This window comes from Artemia franciscana, chromosome 3 (assembly GCF_032884065.1).
Source record: "Artemia franciscana chromosome 3, ASM3288406v1, whole genome shotgun sequence".
Lineage (NCBI taxonomy): Eukaryota > Metazoa > Arthropoda > Branchiopoda > Anostraca > Artemiidae > Artemia > Artemia franciscana.
In genome coordinates this window covers 45,619,387-45,643,007 of record NC_088865.1, presented here as the reverse complement: position 1 = coordinate 45,643,007, position 23,621 = coordinate 45,619,387, and the positions used below count along the sequence as shown (strand labels likewise).

At 35.0% G+C, this 23,621-nt stretch overlaps 1 protein-coding gene across 3 annotated transcripts in view; it reads right to left on the bottom strand.

Annotated features, from left to right (window-relative positions):
* Window positions 1-21,166, bottom strand: part of LOC136025322 (serine/threonine-protein phosphatase 5-like) — a 132,591-nt gene extending 111,425 nt beyond the window's left edge. The window contains exons 1-3 of one of the 3 annotated variants that reach the window (XM_065701231.1): window positions 20,983-21,166; window positions 8,637-8,755; window positions 6,922-7,311 (exon numbers count right to left, since the gene is read on the bottom strand). In XM_065701231.1, coding sequence (XP_065557303.1) covers window positions 6,922-7,311; window positions 8,637-8,733 — 487 coding nt within the window. In that variant the 5' untranslated portion in view covers window positions 8,734-8,755; window positions 20,983-21,166. The other 2 variants (XM_065701232.1, XM_065701233.1) reach the window with 2 other exon arrangements.
* Window positions 21,167-23,621: the final 2,455 nt, after the last annotated feature.

Here is a 23,621-nt window from a genome sequence, read left to right as displayed (position 1 = left end):
CTCAAGTTTAGTACTCAACTGTTCCTGGAATTTTTTTCTCAAATTTTCATCCTGAAGTCTACCAACATCATAACTTTCCGGGAGGGAGTTACTCTTCCGAAATTTCAGCTTTAAATTAACCTTAGACACTACTAGATGGTGATCTTTACTTTTAACATCAATAACGGCACTCCTATACACCCTAGTATCTTGTATTGATCCTGCTAGTCTTCTGTTTACAATAACATAATCAATAAGGTTTGCTGTCTTACCATCACGTGAATACCATGTCAACTTATGGGCCATTTTGTGACCAAACACCGTATTGGTTATAACTAGGTTGTTATACCAACAAAATTGCAAAAGCCTATAGCCATTACTGTTTTCTTTTCCTACACCAAAATTACCTAGGCTAGGATACCATCTATCCCTTTTTCTACCAACCTGGGCATTAAAATCTCCTAGCAAAAACACCATATTTCTACCTGGTACCCTGTCTATTTGCTCCTGTAACTGTAAGTAAAATTCATCTGAGTCACTAGTATCTCCATCAGTTGGTTCAATGGGGGCATATACTACTATAACTGATACCCTAAACTTTTTAGTCATAAAATGAGCAATTAGTATTCTATTATTAATACCTTCCCAGCCTAAACAAGACTTAGCAGCTTCCTTATTCATCATGAGCCCTACTCCCTGTCTATGTACCCCATCCTTCCTTCCTGAGTAAACAAATTCTATGTCACCTAATTTCATGCTTCCTACCCCTGGGATATGAGTTTCTGAAACTCCTAATAAATCCAGTTCAAACCGTCTGAATTCGTCAGTCAAAATGTCGATGCGATAGTCATTTTTTAACGTCGTAACATTCCAAGTTCCAATTTTCATGTTCTTTAAATCTTTGAAATTATTTTGGCCTCAAGAAAAGCAGTGATCCCGGATACCAGTGCAGGATGGGGACCAACATATCTTCTCAAGTCTACACCGAAGCGCTTAAGCCGGCTTAGAACCGGACAGCAAGAAGTCCCTGGGACCTCCAGTAAGTTGGAGGCTTTGTGCAATCCTGGGCCCATCTTGGTCACAACATGGTTTTCAGCACTTGGCGATGCTCTTCTATCAACAAGAGTCGAAATCCTGCACAGACAGTCCCAAGCCTATTACCTCCGACTCATTATATATTCATGCCTACAAATATTATGCTACTACGGGGAGGCAGCCCATAGTAGATAAATTAGCTAGGAAGAGGTTTTTCAGCCTGAAAACACCCATCAAAACAAACCAAGCCCAGAAAATTATCCAATAATCAGAATCCCGTACGAGTGCTGTGTTGTTTACTAGGCTATAATTCCCTCGAGGGGCGCCACTCCTCAAGTGGGAAAAATTGACTGCAAGTTTCCCAGTCTTGCAGGTACCCCGAAAGGGTCGAGGCAGCCCTTTACAGAGGCCGTTGTCCATAAATCTGGATCTTACACCCTGCCGCAGTTGTCCTCCTATAGAGGATCCTCCCACGATGGTGTTCTGCTTCACCATGCAATTTAACCCATTACTGGGAGAAGGTTTGTAACTCATCTGACGCGTGAACACGACAGTTGGCCCTGCTGAGTGTACATTTGAGGGGCCTTCTTCCTCGGGGCCTTCTTTTCGGGCTAATCCCCGCTTATAAATATTATTGTGATTGACTTCGTCCACATAAGCTATGGGAGAACACAGTCTCAAATAGAGAAATTAAACTCTATTTTGAAAAAAACATAGAAAAATGAAAATTTCGGGGGCTCATAGAGTGATAATAAGTTCAAATCCATATTAAGAATACTAAGTTCCTTAAATTTGGAATTAATCAGGATAAAGTGGTGATGTTAGGGAAAAATGAATGGAGAAAATAGATAGCTTATTTTACCTTGGTTATTTTTTTTATTGTTTTAAAAATTAGAGTTGTGACAAATAGTCAAACTATAGCGTAAAGAGCGCGGCGTTGAGGAAGGGTCAACCCCTTTCGTATACGGATTAATTTCGTTCGTTTTAAGTTTTAATGTCGCTCCTTACTTGCAGTTAAAAAATTGTTTTTTTTTTAATTTAATCAAACAGTTCGTGGTAACGAACTGTAGTAAGGAGCGACCCGGCTCAATAGTAACCAAAACTCTAAAAAATTGAATTTTGATATCAATAGCTACATCAAAAGAATCGCATTTTAATGCTGATTTTGAATATATAAGTTTCATCAAGTTTAGTTTTACCCAACAAAAGTTACGAGCCTGAGAAAATTTGCCTTATTTCGGAAAGTAGGGGGAAACACCCCCTAAAAGTCGTAGGATCTTAACGAAAATGACACCATCAGTTTCAGCGTATCAGAGAACCCTACTGTAGAAGTTTCAAGCTCCTATCTACAAAAACGTGGAATTTTGTATTTTTTGCCAGAAGACAAATCACGGGTGCGTGTTTATTTGTTTGTTTGTTTTTTTTTTGTTTTTTTTTTTTTTCCCCAGGGGTCATCGTATCGACCAAGTAATCCTAGAATGTCGCAAGAGGGCTCATTCTAACGGAAATGGAAAGTTCTAGTGCCCTTTTTAAGTGACCAAAAAAATTGGAGGGCATCTAGGCCCCCTCCCATGCTCATTTTTTTCCCAAAGTCAACGGATCAAAATTTTGAGATAGCCATTTTGTTCAGCATAGTCAAAAACCATAATAACTATGTCTTTGGGGATGACTTACTCCCCCACAATCACTGGGGGAGGGGCTGCAAGTTACAAACTTTGAACAGTGTTTACATTTAATAATGGTTATTGGGAAGTGCACAGACGTTTTCAGGGGGATTTTATTTTGTTTGGGGGTGGGGCTAACGAGAGGGGGCTATGGTGGAGGATCTTTCCTTGGAGGAATCTGTCACGGGGGAAGAAAAATTCAATGAAAAGGGCGCAGGATTCTCTTGCATTACTATAAGAAAACAATGAAAAATAAACATGAAAATGGTTTTTCAAATGAAAGGAAGAAGTAGCATTGAAACTTAAAACGAACAGAGATTATAACGCATATGAGAGGTTTTAAAAATACTTTAGCATAAAGAGCGAGGTATTTAGGAGGAGATAAATACCTTGCTCTTTATGCTAAAGTATTTAGTAATTTCAACTATTTATTTTACGGCCTTTCTGATTCAGGGGTCATTCTTAAAGAACTGGGACAAAACTTACGATTTAGTGTAAAGAGCGAGGTATTAACGAGGGTACAAACCTCCTCGTATACATAATGAAAATATAAGGTTATGAAAGTTTGTTATGTAAGTTAATTCTTAAGTTACGTATATTTTTTACTTATAAAACGTTCGTTAAAAATTAAAAGTTCTAGTTGCCTTTTTAAATAACCGAAAAATTGGAGGGCAACTAGGCCTCCTTCTCCACCCCTTATTTCTCAAAATCGTCTGATCAAAACTAAGAGAAAGCCATTTAGCCAAAAAAAAGAATTAATATACATATTTCATTTTAATAATTTATGTGCGGAGAGCCAAAACCAAACTTGCATTAATTCAAAAACGTTCAGAAATTAAATAAAAAAAAAACTAATTTTTTTAGCTGAAAGTAAGGAGCGACATTAAAACTTAAAACGAACAGAAATTACTCCGTATATGAAATGGGTTGTCCCCTCTGCAATTCCTCGCTCTTTACGCTAAAGTTCGACTCTTTGCCACAATTCTGCTTTTTAAAACAATTAAAAGCTTTAGCGTAAAGAGCGAGGAATTGCAGAGGGGACAACCCATTTCATATACGGAGTAATTTCTGTTCGTTTTAAGTTTTAATGTCGCTCCTTACTTTCAGCTAAAAAAATTAGTTTTTTTTTTATTTTTAATATAAAAGGTGGATACAACGAAGATGTAAAAAGTAAAATAGCCAATGAGTCGAGAGTTGTTCACGGATGAAGATGTTTAAAGCAACAGAAAGGTGAGCCTTACATCTTACATTAATATACAAGAAGCCAAGGTAACCGAAGTAGTAAAATATGCCCTTGAAACAGGGGTTGAAACAAAATGTTTCAACCCCTGCCCTTGTAACAAAAATGTACTAGAAAGCTTCATGATGAATTACCTAATTCATAGGTCACAGGTGTCCTTGCTTGAATGGTCACGTGCATTCTTAGAACGATGTCAAAAGTATGCTCAGATCTATTCACAGCGATCATCGAGTTCTCCCCTTACATTTGGATTTCCAGAAGGTTTTGTTGTTAGACAGTTATTAATTTTCGTAAATGACCTTAGTCAGACTGTGTCAAATATCAACAATAATTTCAGAAAACTATTCCATCATCCTTAAGAAGTGAAAATACTGACGCTTGCCAATGACACGTCGCTAATTTGTCTTGCAAGAACAGAGACAGGATTGATTGAATTAAACAGAGGATCGCTATATAGCGATTCAACTTGGATGTGTGTAAACAAACTTCAAGTTCACCCTGCTATGATTAGTTTTAATTTATTCCCAAGAACAGCCACTTACAATCCATGGATTAACTGATTAAAATATAATGATGGTGCGACTGAATGGAAATCATGTGTCAAGCATCTAGGCATTACACTTCATGAAAATCTATCGTTTAAGAGTTAAAAGTTCTCTTATATCTATCGAGGAACCAAATTGTAAAAAAGCAATGATCCTATAAATAATAAAATTAGAAGGTTAGAAAAATTTTGAAATAAAGCTAAGGAAACAATGTATTCCAACCGATGAGCTTTAATTTGTTACATGAGTCTTTTTTTTTTAATAGTTGTTTGAAATGTGTGGTTGGTCGAGATGTTTCTGTTGTTTGTTTTCTATCAAGTTGACTCAAGTAGCAGCTCAGTGAGAAAATATACATATGCTTATTTGCATTATATACATTGGTTGCATAGTTAGTCCCTGCTTATAATCAGTCTTAAAGATTTTTTTTTCTGACATGCCCTTAGAACCTCTGAATTCCCTGTGAATTAAAATGGAATAGTTGTGGGCATCAAGTCATCGCCAATTGTAGAAAAAGCCAAGACAGATAGTCCAATTGAGTGAGAAGCAAACCTGGTCTTAATACCCCCTTTATTAAGATTGTACAAAAATAATGTTAGTTCATTTGTTAATAGACATGTCTATCTATTATCCGTCCATGCGTCATTCCTAGGGCAGTAGAACCAAGGTAGATAGTCCTAGAGCTAAGATAATGATAGAACCTATAGTTTTCCAAGCGTTTGGTTAATTTGGCCTGGGTAAACGGCGGAAGTATGCAGGTGCCTCTTTTATTGGACCAATACTTGTTTGTTATCTTTTAGCAAGTCACGCCTACCTAGAGTCTCAGGCAGGTTGACTAAGAATTTAAAGTTGACATAGGACTATTAGATTGCCTGGAATGAGAGGTAAACAAGGGACGCCTGCTTATGGTCGTAGGCAGGTTGAGCCACGAACTGACACAGGACCGTTAATTTGCCTAAAATGAGAGACAAACAAGCGTCTAAAGTCAAAATGGGACAAAATGGACAAGCCAGCAGATTTAGTTAAAGAAGTTGTTTTTCACGTATATGAATGTATGTAAAATGTTTATTCATTTTTTATAAGTTCGTGGCTAAGACAAATTTATGGAAAGTTCAAAAAATAGTCCAAAAAACCCCAAAAATGATGTCAGTTCGAAATGACAACTGTACAACTGGAATCACCATATCTGAACCAATATCCAACGATATTGGTTCAATATCGTTCTTATTGTTAACTCAGTATCGGTATCGTTTAAGGTTCAGTATCGTTATTATTGGTTCTATCGTTCAAAATTCTTCAATTAGGATTTTCATATCAACCATATCTAACGATCCTCTATTTGGGCTTATCTTACCTTCACTTTGGTAAGATATGTTTAGTCATTTTTTATTTTAAACTCATCTTAACTAAAAGCTCGTTGCTAAGACAAATTTATGGGAATTTCAAAAAATAGTCCAAAACCCGAAAAATGATATCGGTTCGAACTGACAACTGCACTACTGGAATCACCATATCTGAAAAAAATCCTTTTGGAGAATTACAGTCCTCCACCTTGAACGACAAGGAAAAATTCTTCGCATGGGAAGCAGCGATATGTCTCCTTTTTTGCACAAGAACAAACGACCATCGTACGTGAAGGTGTAATGGCGACAATGGCAGTATAAACTGAACAATCAAGGTTGTTACATGGAGTTTACACAAAAATAAGTTGTCCAAAGTGGAGGCATATCTTTGTTAATGATGACATTATGACAAAAATTATGACATCGTGACAATAATAATAATAACATTAGGATTTTCTTCAAAATAAAAAAGGGTTCAAGTGTGATTGAAACATATATTATCAACTCAATAGTCGAAGAGACCTAATATATACACCTTTTAACCTGTCTTAAACTACACAGATATTAGTCAAATTAGTCTATTAGCCTCACATTATTCGATTGTTACTTAGTAAACTAGAAACATAGGACTTCCCTATCCCGGCGTGATACTAACACTAATATGACGATATAATGGCTACAATGACAGTTTTGACTCAGTCGCAATGACAGTTTGGACTCAGTGATCACGGTTGAAATATGAAGTTTGCACAAATATAAATTGGCAAAAGTAAAACGATGTATTTATTTACGCTGTTGTTAGGATACTTTTTCAAATTAAAAATAAAGCTAATTAAAATAAAAATAAATAAATAAAATATGTACAAATAAAAATATATGTAAAAAAAATATGAATGGAAGAAATAATAAAAAATCAAAATAAACGAACTCCCTGACAACATTCATTACCAGTCAAAGAACTGAGACTTCTTTAGGGGTGTACCTTGAACCTAACTGTAATTGGTGATTAGTTATTAGCGTAAGAATATAGATCTTTACTATCCTCAAAAGGCAATGACGCTGAAATATGACGCTATATTAGTTGCAATCACGATGTTGAATAAATAAACAATACTTACCAATTGTATCTAGGTCTATTGAATCTGCAACTGATCTTTGCAAAGAATCAACGGAAATGGCTTTTTCAAAAGCTTGTCTTTTGACAATTTTACTACATTCGTCATATTTGATTTTGGCATCTTTGTCATTCGGCCTAAATCTTGTTACTAACTCATAGTCCCTTAAAGCCAATTTGGGCTTATTCAAAGCCATATAAGCAGAGGCACGTCTATAATAGCCTTTGACATTATTTTTGTCTATTTCAATTGCCCTGGTAGCATCTAATACAGCATAACCGAAACATTCAGTTTTTAAGTAGGCAAAGCTCCGGTTTGCATAGTAGATTGCTGATGATCCATTCAAGTCGATTGCTTTAGTGTACAATTCAATGGCTTGCTGATAATCTTGATCTGCAATTAAATAAAATAAAGTAATACAGGCATGAATAAAGAAAGGCATGTAGTGACGTCACAGGTCCACCCTACACATCTAAAAATTATCCTATACCCTAGAATAGTTTTATAATGAGGAATAGAGGAGGGACCATAAAGTACTTTTTATGTCTGAAAGAACACCTGCACACCGTAGCAACGGGGTAGCACCCTCAGAAAATCATCCGAAGGACTCCCTACTGCTTGAAAAATGCCGGCCTCAGTTTTAAGCAGAAGAAAGTATCTCCTTTTTTAGTGCTACCAGACTAATACCATGATGCTTTACTACTGTACCAAAGAATTGATGACATTTCATTAGCATAAAACTAACCCCACTAATATCCATCTACATCTGTTCTGCCTATTGCGAAGCTTGAAAGAATGGCAAAAAAACACCAAAGGCAAGATGGCGCTGATTTTTTAACCTCTATTACTAGTTCCCGCTTTTATAATTTTCCCATGCTCTTAGCTACGCATTAAAAAAGCCAGCATTTTCTTTCGTTCATTTCCATTTTAAGATACAAGCAGAAATCTTTGGAATCCTCAATGCATGCTGGGATTAGAAATAACTCCGTCAAATTACAAATTTTCTTCAATGTCTTCCAAATATCCCTATTTCATACTACTATATCATATCTAAGAACTATCAGAAAATATTTGAGTTCTAACAAAAACGGCTTAACATTTATTTTTGTCTTTCGTGTAATCTTTTTTCAATCCATGACCACACATCTTCAGAAATGGTTCTGTACTGAATATTATTTGCAAAAGAAGTAAAATTGATTGCTCGTTGGATTAAGGAATATTTGCAATATGAATTATTTGCAAAAACAGTAAAAACTGATTGCTCGTTGGATTAAGGAATATTTGCAATATGAATTATTTGCAAAAAAAGTAAAAACTGATTGCTCGTGGAGTAAGGAATATTTGCAATATGAATCACTTGCAAAAAAAAAGTAAAAACTGATTGCTCGTTGGATTAAGGAATATTACATATCCAAATGAGCAACAAAAGTTGTAATCTTTTTAATTTCGCCGTCTTTATCTACCTACTATACAACAATTCAAGAGCATACAAAAACTTAATCTCATAACCACATTAGGTAACCTTTGAAGTAGTAATGAAGTCATTTTAGGGGAAGTATATGTACTTGTGTAACCTCAAAAATTGGCAAATAAACAAAATCAGAGACTACATTATTCAGTCAAGGAAAACATAAACACGTGAAGCTTGATAAAAGTTCTTTTTTTATAGGTTGGAAAGCTATTGGATGGACCAACCAAAAAAGTAAGTTAGTACCTACTTTTGAAATATACATTAGCCTCTTCTTTAGTCTTCTCTGCTAACTCAAAACTAGCATCTACTCCATTTTCACCATTACTGCAGTTAATGATGGTCATCTTTGCTGAACAGACAGGTACTCTGCAAATGTGATAGGCTCAAAAATAAGATCAGTTTAGAAAGCTCGCCATTATTAGACAATGGAAAAAATTTAAGGGAAAAAACAAGACAATAGATAAGAAGTTTATCAACCATTTTCATTAAAGTCTCCATCGCAAAAGTCTCCAAGCGCAAACTTGGGCAATTGTAGCACTTTAGGATCTGACCATGGTGGTGACCCTGTATGGTACTTTTTAAGGCTCATACACACTGAGATACACACCAGAAATTTTCATAATGAGGTTTATCTCATTAGCTACAGTTAAAATGGATTCCTGGTTCCTTTCTCGCTTAGTAGAACTGAACTAATTGACAAACTTGATCATTAAAACCACCAACACTCTTACCTAGAATTTGGTCCCAGTATCAATATTATGCAAAAGCATCTCCACAAGAATCCAAACAAGAAGACGAAAGAAGAACCTACACCTCTACAGCCAAGTTCTAGAAACGACCATTTCAAAAACAGGAAAGTGCTAGGTACTAATGTGGAAGCAACCATATATCATAAGGGGTGGAGGGTAGGTTTAAAACTCAACATTTTTTAGGGAGGTACCGAAAGTATTCCCAACGCCCTCCTCCCCTAGATAGTGTTCCATTCTACTTTCAAGCTTATCTCCCTGCATACCCGATGTAGAACAATATACCACAGGAATCCGTCCCTCAAAACAATCCTCCGCCCAAAGTACTTACGAGTGTCCAGTCAACCCAACCCCCCAAAATCACTTCACTCAATTCAGACCATCCCAAAATCCCCTCCCACTCAAATTTCACCCAAAAATCCACTTCCTTTCCATTCCATTCCTCTCCATGTTACCGACTGGTTCTGGACTCCACCGTTATTTGCCGAAATAAACCCGATTCCTACCCTCTCAGACACCCTCCACCGTAATTTCCTCTCCCAGCTTCATCTTGCCTTCCCATCACCCCATATACAGAAACTCCCAATTTGAGTTGTTTCCAGATCACTAGGAAACCTTTCCCCCATTCCTTGCACTTTATCCTCCTGGCTACCCTACCAGGGTGATTCTGGTTCGAGAGTCCCTACATCCAAAAATTATCCTGTAATAAATAATCCACCCCAAAAATTATCCACTACATCCCATCAAGCAGTAAAAGCTTCACTCTTCAAGTCCAACCATACACCAGTTAATGCTTCACTGATTAACTGCAATTATTCAGATAAAAGATATAGCGTCTCCTCTTTATTAGAAGAAAATTTTAGAAAAAAGAAAATTTTTACCCCCAGCTCTCACAATTTACCCAAAACTTTTAAAAGTGAACCTCTTCCCCTCCCACTTCAAAACCAGTTTAGTTGTCTCTCGGTCCAGGGTGGTGAATTAGTCTTAAAACAAACTTTCCTACAATACCCTGAATGATAATATTTCACTTCTAGGGGATGTTCTCCCTACTCCCAGCATTAATTTTACTACTTGCACCCTGCCAAAGTTGCCTCAGAATAAAGCTTTTTTGAAAAAATCTGTTGTTAAAGAGTTTGATAAAAAAAAAACCTTATCATCGTATTCCTCCTTAAGAACACCGAAAGTTTAAATTTTTATAAGTTAGTTGACTTAGAAGCAACAGCAAAATTGAATCACATTGATATAATTGCAGTTACTGAACTCCTGGCACAAAATCCAGATCTCCTTAAAATGACTGGTTTTCAGGAGTTTATAAAGCTACGCTTAGTTGACCACCCACTGAGGAAAAAAAGAGGAGGAGTAATGACTTCGGCAAAGAACTACCTATCTCCTACCCTTATCCAAGTGCCAGGTCATGGTGATTGCAATGAAATCATTTGGATATCTACTAAGCCCAAATCCCTACCACGGCCTCACACTAATTTCATAATTTGCGCATTTTATTATCCACCCGGACAGAATGCTTATTCTCGTCGTAATTTTCATGACAGGCTACAAGCAAGTCTTGACTTTGTGACGACAAAGTATCCAAATGCCGGTATTTTTATAGCAGGAAACCCAAACAAACTGAGCCTTAATTATCTGTGCAAAGATCAGAAGCTTAAGCAGATTGTTGGTTTCCCTACCACAAAAAGTGGAACCAGTTTGGATGCCATTTGCACAAACCTTAAAACCTTTTACAATATTCCAACAACCTCCCCTTGATGGTCATGTCATGCTCCATTTGAAAACACTGCTTAATTTTTAAAAACAAGTTATTCAGTTTCTGAGTTTTCGTACCGGCCAATAACAGTCAAGGTTTTTTTTTTATTTTGGATTACGTCTGAGAGTTGGGATGATGTTTTGTCGTGTGTAAATCTGAACAGACAGGTACTCTGCAAATGTGATAGGCTCAAAAATGAGATCAGTTTAGAAAGCTCGCCATTATTAGACAATGGAAAAAATTTAAGGGAAAAAAAAGACAATAGATAAGAAGTTTATCAACCATTTTCATTGAAGTCTCCATCACAAAAATCTCCAAAGTCTCCAAGCGCAAACTTGGGCAATTGTAGCACTTTAGGATCTGACCATGGTGGTGACCCTGTATGGTACTTTTTAAGGCTCATACACACTGAGATACACACCAGACATTTTCATAATGAGGTTTATCTCATTAGCTACTACTGGCTAGTCAAGATAGAATGTTCTCAAAACATACTCAAGCTCCTGCAAAGTTGTTTTTTTTTTTATGCAGCTAAGAATTAATGAGGAAGCTATATGACTGACTGTATAAGCTAAAATTCAAAGCAGTTAAAATCACAAAAAGATGTCACCTAAGATTAACCATATGCAATTATGAGGTCAAGGAAGAAAAATCTTATACTGGTTAAACGAGCCATTGCTCAAATTAAATTGACAAGTTTAATGTACTTCTGAAACTGACGGCGTATCAAGTTTATACAATGGAGACCCAATTGGGCCTTTTAGAAAAATGGACCCCAATGTGTTAAAGTGTATAAAGGTAATTTCCTGGGTCTATCTGACACTGTTCTAATGATTAGTCCTGATTCACATTGAGCTATCCTAGGAGTAACCTTGTTTAATGTGTACAAAATGATTTCACAACATTCCTTCCAAGTCCTCTAAAATCATATGCAGATTAGCATAAGCTCATATGGCCCATGGCCATTGAGGGCATAACTAAGGTTCAACAAGTCTCAAACACACTAGCTCCTAAAGTTACCATTCATTATACATAAGAGGGAATATATTTATGTAATTATGGCAAAAAAGACACTAATCTCTGATTTCTTGAGCCTGATTTTTAGCCCTTCACTCTAAAGGCACAGAAGAGGTCACAATCAAAAACCTAACTTGCCCTATCACCAGGGGGAAAAGGCATTTAACTTTTTTGCTTGTTATGAATAACTTTTGGGACAATCTCACTCAATTATCCTCCAACAATTTATCACGGCTTCACCTCAAATCTTTCAACTGTGAAGGAACCCCCATGACCTCTTTTGGAAGAGAGTACATTTCAATGCACAGCCAATCATGAAGAGTTGAGAGAAGCTCTATTTTTAAGACTGTAATATTGTAAAGTCTTTAAATATTTTTTAGACTGTAAAATGTGCTAAGTATTTTGATTCATTAAGTAGAAACGTTCAACTCCAAGTTGATGGCTTAAAATCTGGCCTGAGAGCAGTACTCTTCTAAAATAATGAAATTATGTCCTATTCACCCAGGTCTCTAAGTAACAATAAACAAAAAATAGTTGAAAACAAAGAAAGAAATCAGTACCATTACTTTCTGCTGCCATTACGTCTATCAATATATGCACAGTCAACATTTTAGGACAAAAACAGATCACAAGTTATTAAAAGCCCTACTGAATCACCCAGCTATAATATTAATCCCCTACACAGAGAATACTTCTCAAAATTCCACCTAATTAATTTTACATTAAGCACAGGCTTAGCAAAGGAATACATATCCCAAATAATCTGAATCATCTTTACCTTGACTATCATATAAAACTGACAAAAAAAATTATCTGTACACTTTGTTTCAAAGCTACTTCCAACATGCCTAAGTACCAAAAACCATTAAGAAACTTTCATCTGGTGAATAAAGTTTTTACCAAGTTAGAAATGACTTAACTGTCACAGACAAAATCCTTGTGAAAGGCAATGGCCGTTATTATTCCTAGATCTATGCAGTCACATATCCTGAAAAGAATCCGTATATTGCAGCTTGGCATGGCAAGATTGGTTCCTTTCTCGCTTAGTAGAACTGAACTAATTGACAAACTTGATCATTAAAACCACCAACACTCTTACCTAGAATTTGGTCCCAGTATCAATATTATGCAAAAGCATCTCCACAAGAATCCAAACAAGAAGACGAAAGAAGAACCTACACCTCTACAGGCAAGTTCTAGAAACGACCATTTCAAAAACAGGAAAGTGCTAGGTACTAATGTGGAAGCAACCATATATCATAAGGGGTGGAGGGTAGGTTTAAAACTCAACATTTTTTAGGGAGGTACCGAAAGTATTTCCAACGCCCTCCTCCCCTAGATAGTGTTCCATTCTACTTTCAAGCTTATCTCCCTGCATACCCTATGTAGAACAATGTACCACAGGAATCCATCCCTCAAAACAATCCTCCGCCCAAAGTACTTACGAGTGTCCAGTCAACCCAACCCCCCAAAATCACTTCACTCAATTCAGACCATCCCAAAATCCCCTCCCACTCAAATTTCACCCAAAAATCCACTTCCTTTCCATTCCATTCCTCTCCATGTTACCGACTGGTTCGGGACTCCACCGTTATTTGCCGAAATAAACCCGATTCCTACCCTCTCAGACACCCTCAACCGTAATTTCCTCTCCCAGCTTTATTTTGCCTTCCCATCACCCCATATACAGAACACTCCCAATTTGAGTTGTTTCCAGATCACTAGGAAACCTTTCCCCCATTCCTTGCACTTTATCCTCCTGGCTACCCTACCAGGGTGATTCTGGTTCGAGAGTCCCTACATCCAAAAATTATCCTGTAATAAATAATCCACCCCAAAAATTATCCACTACATCCCATCGAGCAGTAAAAGCTTCACTCTTCAAGTCCAACCATACACCAGTTAATGATTCACTGATTAACTGCAATTATTCAGACAAAAGATATAGCGTCTCCTCTTTATTAGAAGAAAACTTTTGAAAAAAGAAAATTTTTACCCCCAGCTCTCACAATTTACCCAAAACTTTTAAAAGTGAACCTCTTCCCCTCCCACTTCAAAACCAGTTTAGTTGTCTCTCGGTCCAGGGTGGTGAATTAGTCTTAAAACAAACTTTCCTACAATACCCTGAATGATAATATTTCACTTCTAGGGGATGTTCTCCCTACTCCCAGCATTAATTTTACTGCTTGCACCCTGCCAAAGTTGCCTCAGAATAAAGCTTTTTTGAAAAAATCTGTTGTTAAAGAGTTTGATAAAAAAAAAACTTATCATTTCCCCGTATTCCTCCTTAAGAACACTGAAAGTTTAAATTTTTAAAAGTTAGTTGACTTAGAAGCAACAGCAAAATTGAATCACATTGATATAATTGCAGTTACTGAACTCCTGGCACAAAATCCAGATCTCCTTAAAATGACTGGTTTTCAGGAGTTTATAAAGCTACGCTTGGTTGACCACCCACTGAGGAAAAAAGGAGGAGGAGTAATGACTTCTGCAAAGAGCTACTTATCTCCTACCCTTATCCATGTGCCAGGTCATGGTGATTGCAATGAAATCATTTGGATATCTACTAAGCCCAAATCCCTACCACGGCCTCACACTAATTTCATAATTTGCGCATTTCATTATTCACCCGGACAGAATGCTTATTCTCGTCGTAATTTTCATGACAGGCTACAAGCAAGTCTTGACTTTGTGACGACGAAGTATCCAAATGCCGGTATTTTTATAGTAGGAAACCCAAACAAACTGAGCCTTAATTATCTGTGCAAAGATCAGAAGCTTAAGCAGATTGTTGGTTTCCCTACCACAAAAAGTGGAACCAGTTTGGATGCCATTTGCACAAACCTTAAAACCTTTTACAATATTCCAACAACCCCCCCTTGATGGTCATTTCATGCTCCATTTGAAAACACTGCTTAATTTTTAAAAACAAGTTATTCAGTTTCTGAGTTTTCGTACCGGCCAATAACAGTCAAGGTTTTTTTATTTTGGATTACGTCTGAGAGTTGGGATGATGTTTTGTCGTGTGTAAATCTTAATTAAAATGTTAGTTTGTTTCAAACAAAATAAATGACAAGTTACCGAAATTTTTTCCCAGAGGTAACCAAGAAGATATGTTCGTCAGATAAGCCTTACATTAATGAAAAAATAAAAGGACAAATCCATTTGAAACTAAAACTTTTTCGCCTCGAAAAGAAAGAAGATGCCTTAGCCCTCCATAAACAAATAAAGAAAGAAATACGGCAAGCTGCTTCTCGTTTTGGTAAGAATAAATTAAATTACTTAAAACAGAACAAATGTCTGCAATGGTTTAAGAAATTGAAAGAATTGGGGGGTTGCTGGTGTAAGAACCTTGATTTTCTTCAGATGAACCACCTGAACAGATGTGCAAACGTTCCCCCCTCTCCCAGAAAACCAGCTAATCCCTAAAACTCCAAAAGATAAAATCCTGGAAATTTCAGCAAAGCAAATAATGGAAAAAATACATAAACTAAAAAAAACTAGTATTTGTCCCATTGATATCTAATTGATCTAATGAAAGCATTTCCCAATAAACTATCAACACCCCCTTGTTAGTATTTTTAATGATATTAGTAATTCCGGATGTTACCCATTGTGCTGGAAGCTGGGCTATATTACTCCAGTCCCAAAGATGGGAGGCCTGAACGATTTTACTGAAGTACGACCAATAACCTTAACCCCAGCTTTTTTAAAATGTACAAGAGTTTCTTAACTAGTTGTTTAAAGGCAGAGATTCTTGAACTTACTGGCTAACAACAATTTCGAAACCTGTCAAGGAGAAACCTACTTCAGACTACCTTGTTAGTCTTCTTGACACAGTTTCAAGTGAGTCCCTTTCTAGTTAAAATTGTTGCCTCCTTTTTAACATATTGTTCTCAAGTGCTTAAACATAAAAATATTTATTCCAAACCCTTTCCTATCTTTTGTGGGGTCCCCCAGGAAACTCTGATAGGTCCCCTTTTATTTCTTATAATGGTTAATAGCCTCATGACTGATCACACAGAGCAATAGAAGTATGTGGACAACCTGTCTGCACTTGAGTTTTTCTGATGAAATACTAAAAGCTCAATTAGGATATTACTTGACAATGTCACAAAGGAGGCTTCTTTATCGAAGATGAAAGTTAGTGCCTCCCAAAATCTCTGTGATATGCATTAAACTACTTGAGGTGACAATTACTGCAGACTTGAAGTGGGATGTCCATATTCAAAACATCATCAAACAAGTTTCCCCTTCAGTTTCCCTTCTAAAAGTTTTGATAAGATTTTCTTGCTTCCCGGAGATCTTCTCCAACCTTATTGTTCTTTTATTTGGCCAATACTCGAGTATGCTTGTCCAGTGTGGCATTTGGTCTTTCTTCATAGCATATTTATATGATTGAAAATGTCTGAAAATGAGCACTTAGAATCATAAATGGTAGAGGAAAGGTTCCATATCATTATCTACTAGGTAAGTTGAAGCTCACCACATTGGCCAAGAGAAAAAAACTCCTGTGCCTTCATTTTGGTACCAAGACCCTGTCTGTTCCTCAATTACATTCCATCACCCCCATACCCTATCTTCTGGCTGCAACAGATTGCCCTGTATAAAATCTCAAAAAGTCCACAAACTGACTCCCATCCTTACTAAACACGAAAGATATCGCAAAAGTTGTTTCCGAGTTTTGTTGAGCTGTATAATAATCAGGAAAACTAGTCATTAATTTTATTGGTTTCTATTTATTTTTTCTTCTTGACTTTTTAACAAAGGATGGGAATGGAATTAGCAGAAATGGGATTGCAATTTACACTAAAACTGAAATTGAGGTGCGCCAATTTGATTTCCCAAATGATAAGCCAGAACATGATACAGAAAAGAATGGGAGAGTTTGTGACACCTTGGAAATGAAGAAAAACTTATTTTGCAAGGAAGAATCAGACACAGAACTAAAAGGAATAATAAATAATAAGGCACCAGGAGTTGATAGTGTGATAAATGAGTTTCTTAAATATGGTGATTGTGCTGTTAGAGATAAATTGATGAAGATTATGAATATGATTTTTTTGAAAAATGGGAAGCATTTAATTCAGCTGAAAGATGATCTCCAATGAAGGTCTTATCCTTGTATGGTATGCCAGATAAATACATTAAAGTAATAAGTGCTATCTATGAGACTAACATTGCTGCAGTTAAGGTAGAAAATGATGTTAGCAGCTGGTTTTGTAGTGAATCAGGATTTAAGCTAAGTAGTGTTTTATCATCATTTCAAAAAATATTTCGATGAACTTTGTGCTAAGGGCACAACAAAGGCTATGAGAGAGCATGGAATAAAAAGTGAAAACTAAAGTCTCCAAGTCTTAAATTATGCTAATGATTTAAGTGTCCTAAATGAAAGTTTTAGCATATTTAATGATTGTTTTGAGGTTTTGCAAGTTAAGGGTGCAAAATTAGGACTGAAAATTAATTTTAAGAGGACCAAGTTGCTTAGAATGGGAATGAATGAAGGTGATTATGATTAGATGGGAATAAATGAAGAGGTGATGTTGCATAACAAGAAGACTGATCAAGTGGATAGCTTTCCTTACCTAGGTAGTATTATTAGTAAAAATGGTGAATGCAGTGAAGATGTTTAAAGTAGAATAGCCAAGGTCCGGAGGCTATTTTCACAGTTGTACAAAGGTTGGAAGAATAAGATGATAAATCTGTAAATAAGTCTTCTTGCCATTTTTCCCCAAATATTTCTGATAAAAATTTTAAGATAGCTTTCATGTAAAAAAAAAATTGATTTGAAATAGAGAGATTAAAAACTTGAAACTTTGGTAATCAAAAACAAACAGAAATTGATTTAAAAAAAAAAAACTTTCCACAAATAAGTTTTTCAAAGAAAATTAAAGGCCAAATTAGACTGAATATTAGCAGAAATACAAACCAATAATAATTAAAACTCAAAAGAACCAGAAATTACTACTAAAGAATATATGAAACCCAAAACAAAGTGAAATTAAATGAACAATCATAGGATACAAGCATACAATAGGTACTAACATAAATAAATAAAATAATCTTAAATGAAAGAACTCGAATTGAAAATGCAAATGGAGCTTCAGATGAACAAAAATCTTTTACTGTTAAAGCATAAATGAAACTAAAAATAAACAGAAATTAGATAAACAATCATAGCAAACAAACAACAGGTATTAATATAGATAAATAAATAAATCTTAAAATAAGTAAAACTTTGATTGAACATACAAAATAACCCTTAAAACAAACAAAAATCACTAAAAAAGAGTTTGGCCACTGCCCCCTCCCTAACTATAAAAGTTTAAAGCCTACTCCATTTTAACTACAAACTATATGTGTACTGAACAGTTTTGGAAAGAACTAATTAAATGAAATTAAATATTTGATATACAATGATATTAATCACTGAAAGCTCATCATTTCAAGATTTTATTTCAATGTAATTTTAATTTTATTTGCAATGTTGTAATAAGTAAAAAAGAAAATAATTGCAATATAATTTATTTTTAGTTAAGCGCCAATTATGCAGTAGGCTTTAGACTTTTACAGTTAGGGAGGCTGGCAGTAGCCATACTCTTGTTTATAGTGATAACTATATACATCTTGAACAGTCTTGGAAAGAACTAATAAAATTAAACTGAGCATTTGATATATAATGATATTATTTGCTGAATGCTTGTCAATTCAAGATTTTAATGTACTGTGATTTTCATTTTATTTTCAATGTTGTAATAAGTGCAAGGGAAAATTTTTGTAATAGAATTTGTTTTCAGTGTTTTTAGTTCTACTGATCTTAAGTGTAATTTGGATTTACTTTTCTTCTCAAAACTTCTCTTTTGGAAAGTTTTTTTTATTGATTAATTGTTAAGAGTAAAAGCAGTTGTGCTATTGAAAATCAAAAAGAGTAGGCCTATATACAATTTTTCCAATAGGCTTAGGGTATATTGGCACAATATTGTAAAATGAAGAAAAGTAACTTCTGACAATGACAAAAATTAAGTATTTTGGAAGTTCTAAAGTAGTTTTCAGAATTTTATAGTTTTCTTTATGGAGAGAGTAACCACTAAATATTTACCAAAATAGATTCATAGATCTTTAAAACCATATAAATTTGGATTGAGCAAAGATATGAGGCTCAAAACCCTTTTCTTGAGCCTCAATTGAGCAGCAGATCTATTTCTTTCAGTTTCACTTTTATAGTGCAAATATTGTAAAACATCACCAAAGGTCATTGCCCTTTAAAGGGGGGGGAATTAGAGACATGTACTTCACACCTTCCAAAAGGGCTGTTAAGGCTCTGGATCTGGATATGCTTTTTGAAGAAGCTTTTTGATTTTTACTGAGGCCATGGGAGCCCTGTATTACCCATTATACCTACCTGAATTATAATCTTCAACTATGTTCTTGGCTAACTGGGGTAGGCATAAACATAATTCCATAATTGACATAGGGACAAAGTAAAGACACTACATGTTTCCTTTTTCAAACTCTTTCCAAATATAGTATCCAAATCACTAGCAAATCCATATTCACCCCTTGCAGGAGTGCAGCTTAAGTTTTGAGTTTGGGGGAATATAAAGAATGTGCTGACATAATTATTCAGTGTGCTGACAAATGCTGACACATAATCTAAATAAACCTACAAACCTAAGCTGAATTCCAAGTCATTGTTAATGCACCTTGGAGCTATGGAGAACCCTAACTTAGCTGCAGTCCTGCTCTCTTGGTCCTATAAATAGCCCTAATATTGTATTCCTGCATTATTTTAATCTAGGAATGAGCTATAGCTTATATTAACCTAGTTATCTTCTTAATCTGGAATTTACCATTGTGTAGGTTAGTTTAAAAAGTAAATAATAACAGAAGTTCTAGGCATTTACCCCCCCCCCTTTGGAAAATACCTCCCAGAAAATGAATCCTTGTTGAAAGGAAATTATTCCCAAAATTTACTCCCTTTTGAAAATCTCCCCCTGAAGAAAACTCCCCAGTAAAAATGTCCCTTTGTTTCCCAATATCAAATGCTATCTATAAGCAATGGACAAATTACAAAACTTAAAAAGGCACTCAAACTTCTACAATGAGGTTCTCTGATTGTTTTGTAGTTTGGAAGGGAGGGAGAAACCTCAAAGGGTCCATTTTAACACCAAAAAACCCCAGCTCTCACTGAGTCATCAGATAAATATAGAACTAGTTTATATTGGAGAGACAAGGGAAAGGTGGAGGTGGAACTTGACATAGAATCTTCAGGGCTGTAACCAGGATTTTTGTTGTTGTTGGAGAAGGGGGCAAGGGGGGTTACAAAAAAAAAACTTTTGAAAAAGCCTAAAAGAATATGAAATTGAAATCTGAGCCCTTATGATTTATGGGAACATTTCTGTTCTATGGTGTTATTATGAAAGTAAAGAGTAGCATTAAACTCCAAAATGAGCAGGATTTATTCTATATAGGAGGGAGACTGTCCCTTCTTCATTTGTACCTCTTCCTCATGGTCACAAGCACTTTTGGAGGGTGCTCATTAGACCAGAAATTAAGCATTCAAGTCCTTTTTGTGAACAGGAAGTGATATTAGACCAGCCAACCACAGGGAAGAAGGTATTATCTGTAGGGGTTTTCCACAGGGGTAAACACCACCCACCAATAATGAAAGAGACATAATAATCTGATCAATAAAAACATTCTGAATGATATAAAGTAAGATTTTCATTATTTTCTTTTAGTTTCTATAGCCTTTTGGGTAAACCTAGCCTAAATAAAGGACTATCAAGGGGGGGGCTATATTTGCAAGTAAATTGATTAGCCTATTGGATTTGTCAAGAGATCAAACGGGGAAGTGAGTAGTGTATTCAAACTTTCCTTATTCTAGCTATGGAATAGCCTATCTAGCCAAACTTCAGCTATAGATCCATCCTTGAACCTTTTTTACCATTGTCTAGGCTACCACAACAGCTTCTTTGCTAGTATTAAGCCAGGCTTTTTGGTTTTTCAACTAGTCTAAGAGCCAGTACTATTTTACGCAATTTGATGTATATTTACTAAAGGCTTACAATATTTTTCACAGTTCAAACCTTCAGTCCAATCCTTTCAGAATTCAGCAAAGATAACGAATCCTCTTTCTGTTCTTCTAAATTCAAGGCAATCTTCCCGATTTTGCCGAATGCGTAGCACAGCTAATTTGCCACAAATTGTATTCTCACTAATTTATTTTTTCCTTTTTTTAGGGAGTTTTTTAGGGAGCTCCACAAATATAATTTGGTATAAAGTTTAAACGCAAACAATTGGTTCATTTACACAAGAAAGTGAGATTGTAAGTGCTTTCAAAGCTGCTGCAAAAGCAGAGGAAAATCTATTAGTTAAAACCAAGAAAAATGATGAATTTAATAGCAGTCTATTGAAAACAATTGGAAAACACAAGAAATTCATATAGCTAGCATGCACTTACCATTATCAAGATTATTTGGGTTTTGTCAAGACATTTATCGTGTATTTAGAGATGTTAAATAGCAATTGAAAAGGAATAGTAACAAAAATACGATTATAAAACATGGTTCTTAAAAATTTAAAGTTCATATAATGTATTTATCTTGGATTCTACCAACATGAAATTCTAGTTGATTCACTAGAAATTACTTGGAAGGTAAATTAGTTAAAAAAAGTTTCTTTGAATTAAATGTGGAATACTTATATAAGTGACAATAAAAATAACAAAGGATTGACAGAGAAAGTAGTTTCTGAAATATATAATTCATCTAAAATTGTTATAGTATTAAAAAAACAGAAAGAGAAGATAATGCTTCACAAATTAACCTAGTATTTGATCTTATGAATATACTAGAATTGAAGTGAGAGTAAGAGAATATAAACATCCATAAGAAGATTTAAAATGTGATTTTAATAAGAATAATAAGGATTATTCTGATGCTTATCAAAGATTTTTACATTACGATACGAACTTTCGAAATGTTGATAATGGAACTATTGTTAACCATAATGGCTTTAAAATGATATATCCATTATTTTTATTTTGATGTTTCAAAACATGAACCTAATATTAATGCATCTGGATCAACTGATGATATAGAAATTAAACTTTTGCTAGAAAACTTTTACTGCTCAAAGTCTATAAAGTTTAATGGGTTAATAAGACCCTTTTTATTTTCCCTACTATATTCTCCAAAACTTTAAGAATACAAACCATCTTTTTCTAGAATGCTAAGGTTATGCACAACATCTAACCAAATATTATATCATTAATCGATGGTCCGACTTTAATAGGTGAAAACTTTTCAAATGAACACTTACAAAACGGGATAGATTTCTGTAATAGAGTGCTATTGGAAAAGTCTCTGAAACCTGTTTCCGACGCGTGGCTGGATTTTTTCCCAGATACCTTTCACCAGTGAAAGATTGCTGGGAAGAAATCAAAAGGTTATTAATGGAATGAAAATTGTTTCTTATTCAGAAAATTTATTAAATAAAATCCTCAGCTAATAAATGGATGAACTTTTAAGTGAAATCAAAATCACAAATAAATGCAATTAAACCGTTGAAATAGAAACACTGGGATCTAGGAATTGAAAATAAAATTAAAGCAGTGAAATGCGTAAAGACTAAAGATGGAAATATAGTCGTTATTACTATTAATTTTGAAGGTGAAATGGTAAACCTTTTTGTACCAATACGATTTTATTCTAATGCAGCTGTTTGAAAAGAAATTTCAAGAATTAGATGAAGGTATGATTTTGAAGGCTATTGAAAGAAAAGATAAACATAATAAATTTTTTTTTGAATTTTGATGTTAACATAGTATATCAAACTGTCCTTTAAATAATTATTTATATCAGTAGTTTATACAATATAGTAGTATATACTATACAATTTTGGTTTATAAGAAAAATATGTATCAAATTATTATTTTACAAGACCATTTTTGATGTTGAAAGCTATAAGGGAAATAGTTTAAAATGCTACAAATTCCATTGAAACCGGGTAAATTGAATTGATTTGATGAGTGGTCGAGATTAAACAATTACTATACTACTGTCAGTGTAACATAATGATAAACAGCCAATGGAAGCTTGGTCTTCGAAAATAACTACATCATATGTATAGGAATGGTGTGACCGAAGAATAGTGTCCCATCAACAGGACGATAAAAGCCCTATCCCGATGTTTTACTGGAGTTGTTAACCCCTCGTACACCTTCAACAAATACTGCCACAGCCACAGGGAATATACAAGAGCCAAATAAAGTTTTCAATCCCATTGTATCTTGCCTTAGAAATAAGAACCTTTCCTGGACACATTACATTCCAAAAAATATTGTCGTTGTATCGTGAGAGTCCTATGTTGTCAATGTTTTATCTTGGTTTCCTGGAAACATTTCTTGCCAAGTTTATTGTGTTGATGAGATAATCCAATGGCTCTGATCCAACAGTACTACTGCATAAGGTATCTCAGCTTCCGACGAAAACACATTGTTTGCTACGTATATGACATAAAAGAATGAGAATTCGTACAAGTTATTATCATTACATTAAGTGAGCTTCATTTATCAACTAGTTTAATCAAAGGAATTTTAATAAGGATTCCAATAAACAAGAAGTTCGTAATCTATGTATTTTGTCGTTTGATTACCAGACTCTTTTAAATACCGTTTAGGTTTATCAAAAGACATTTACACTCC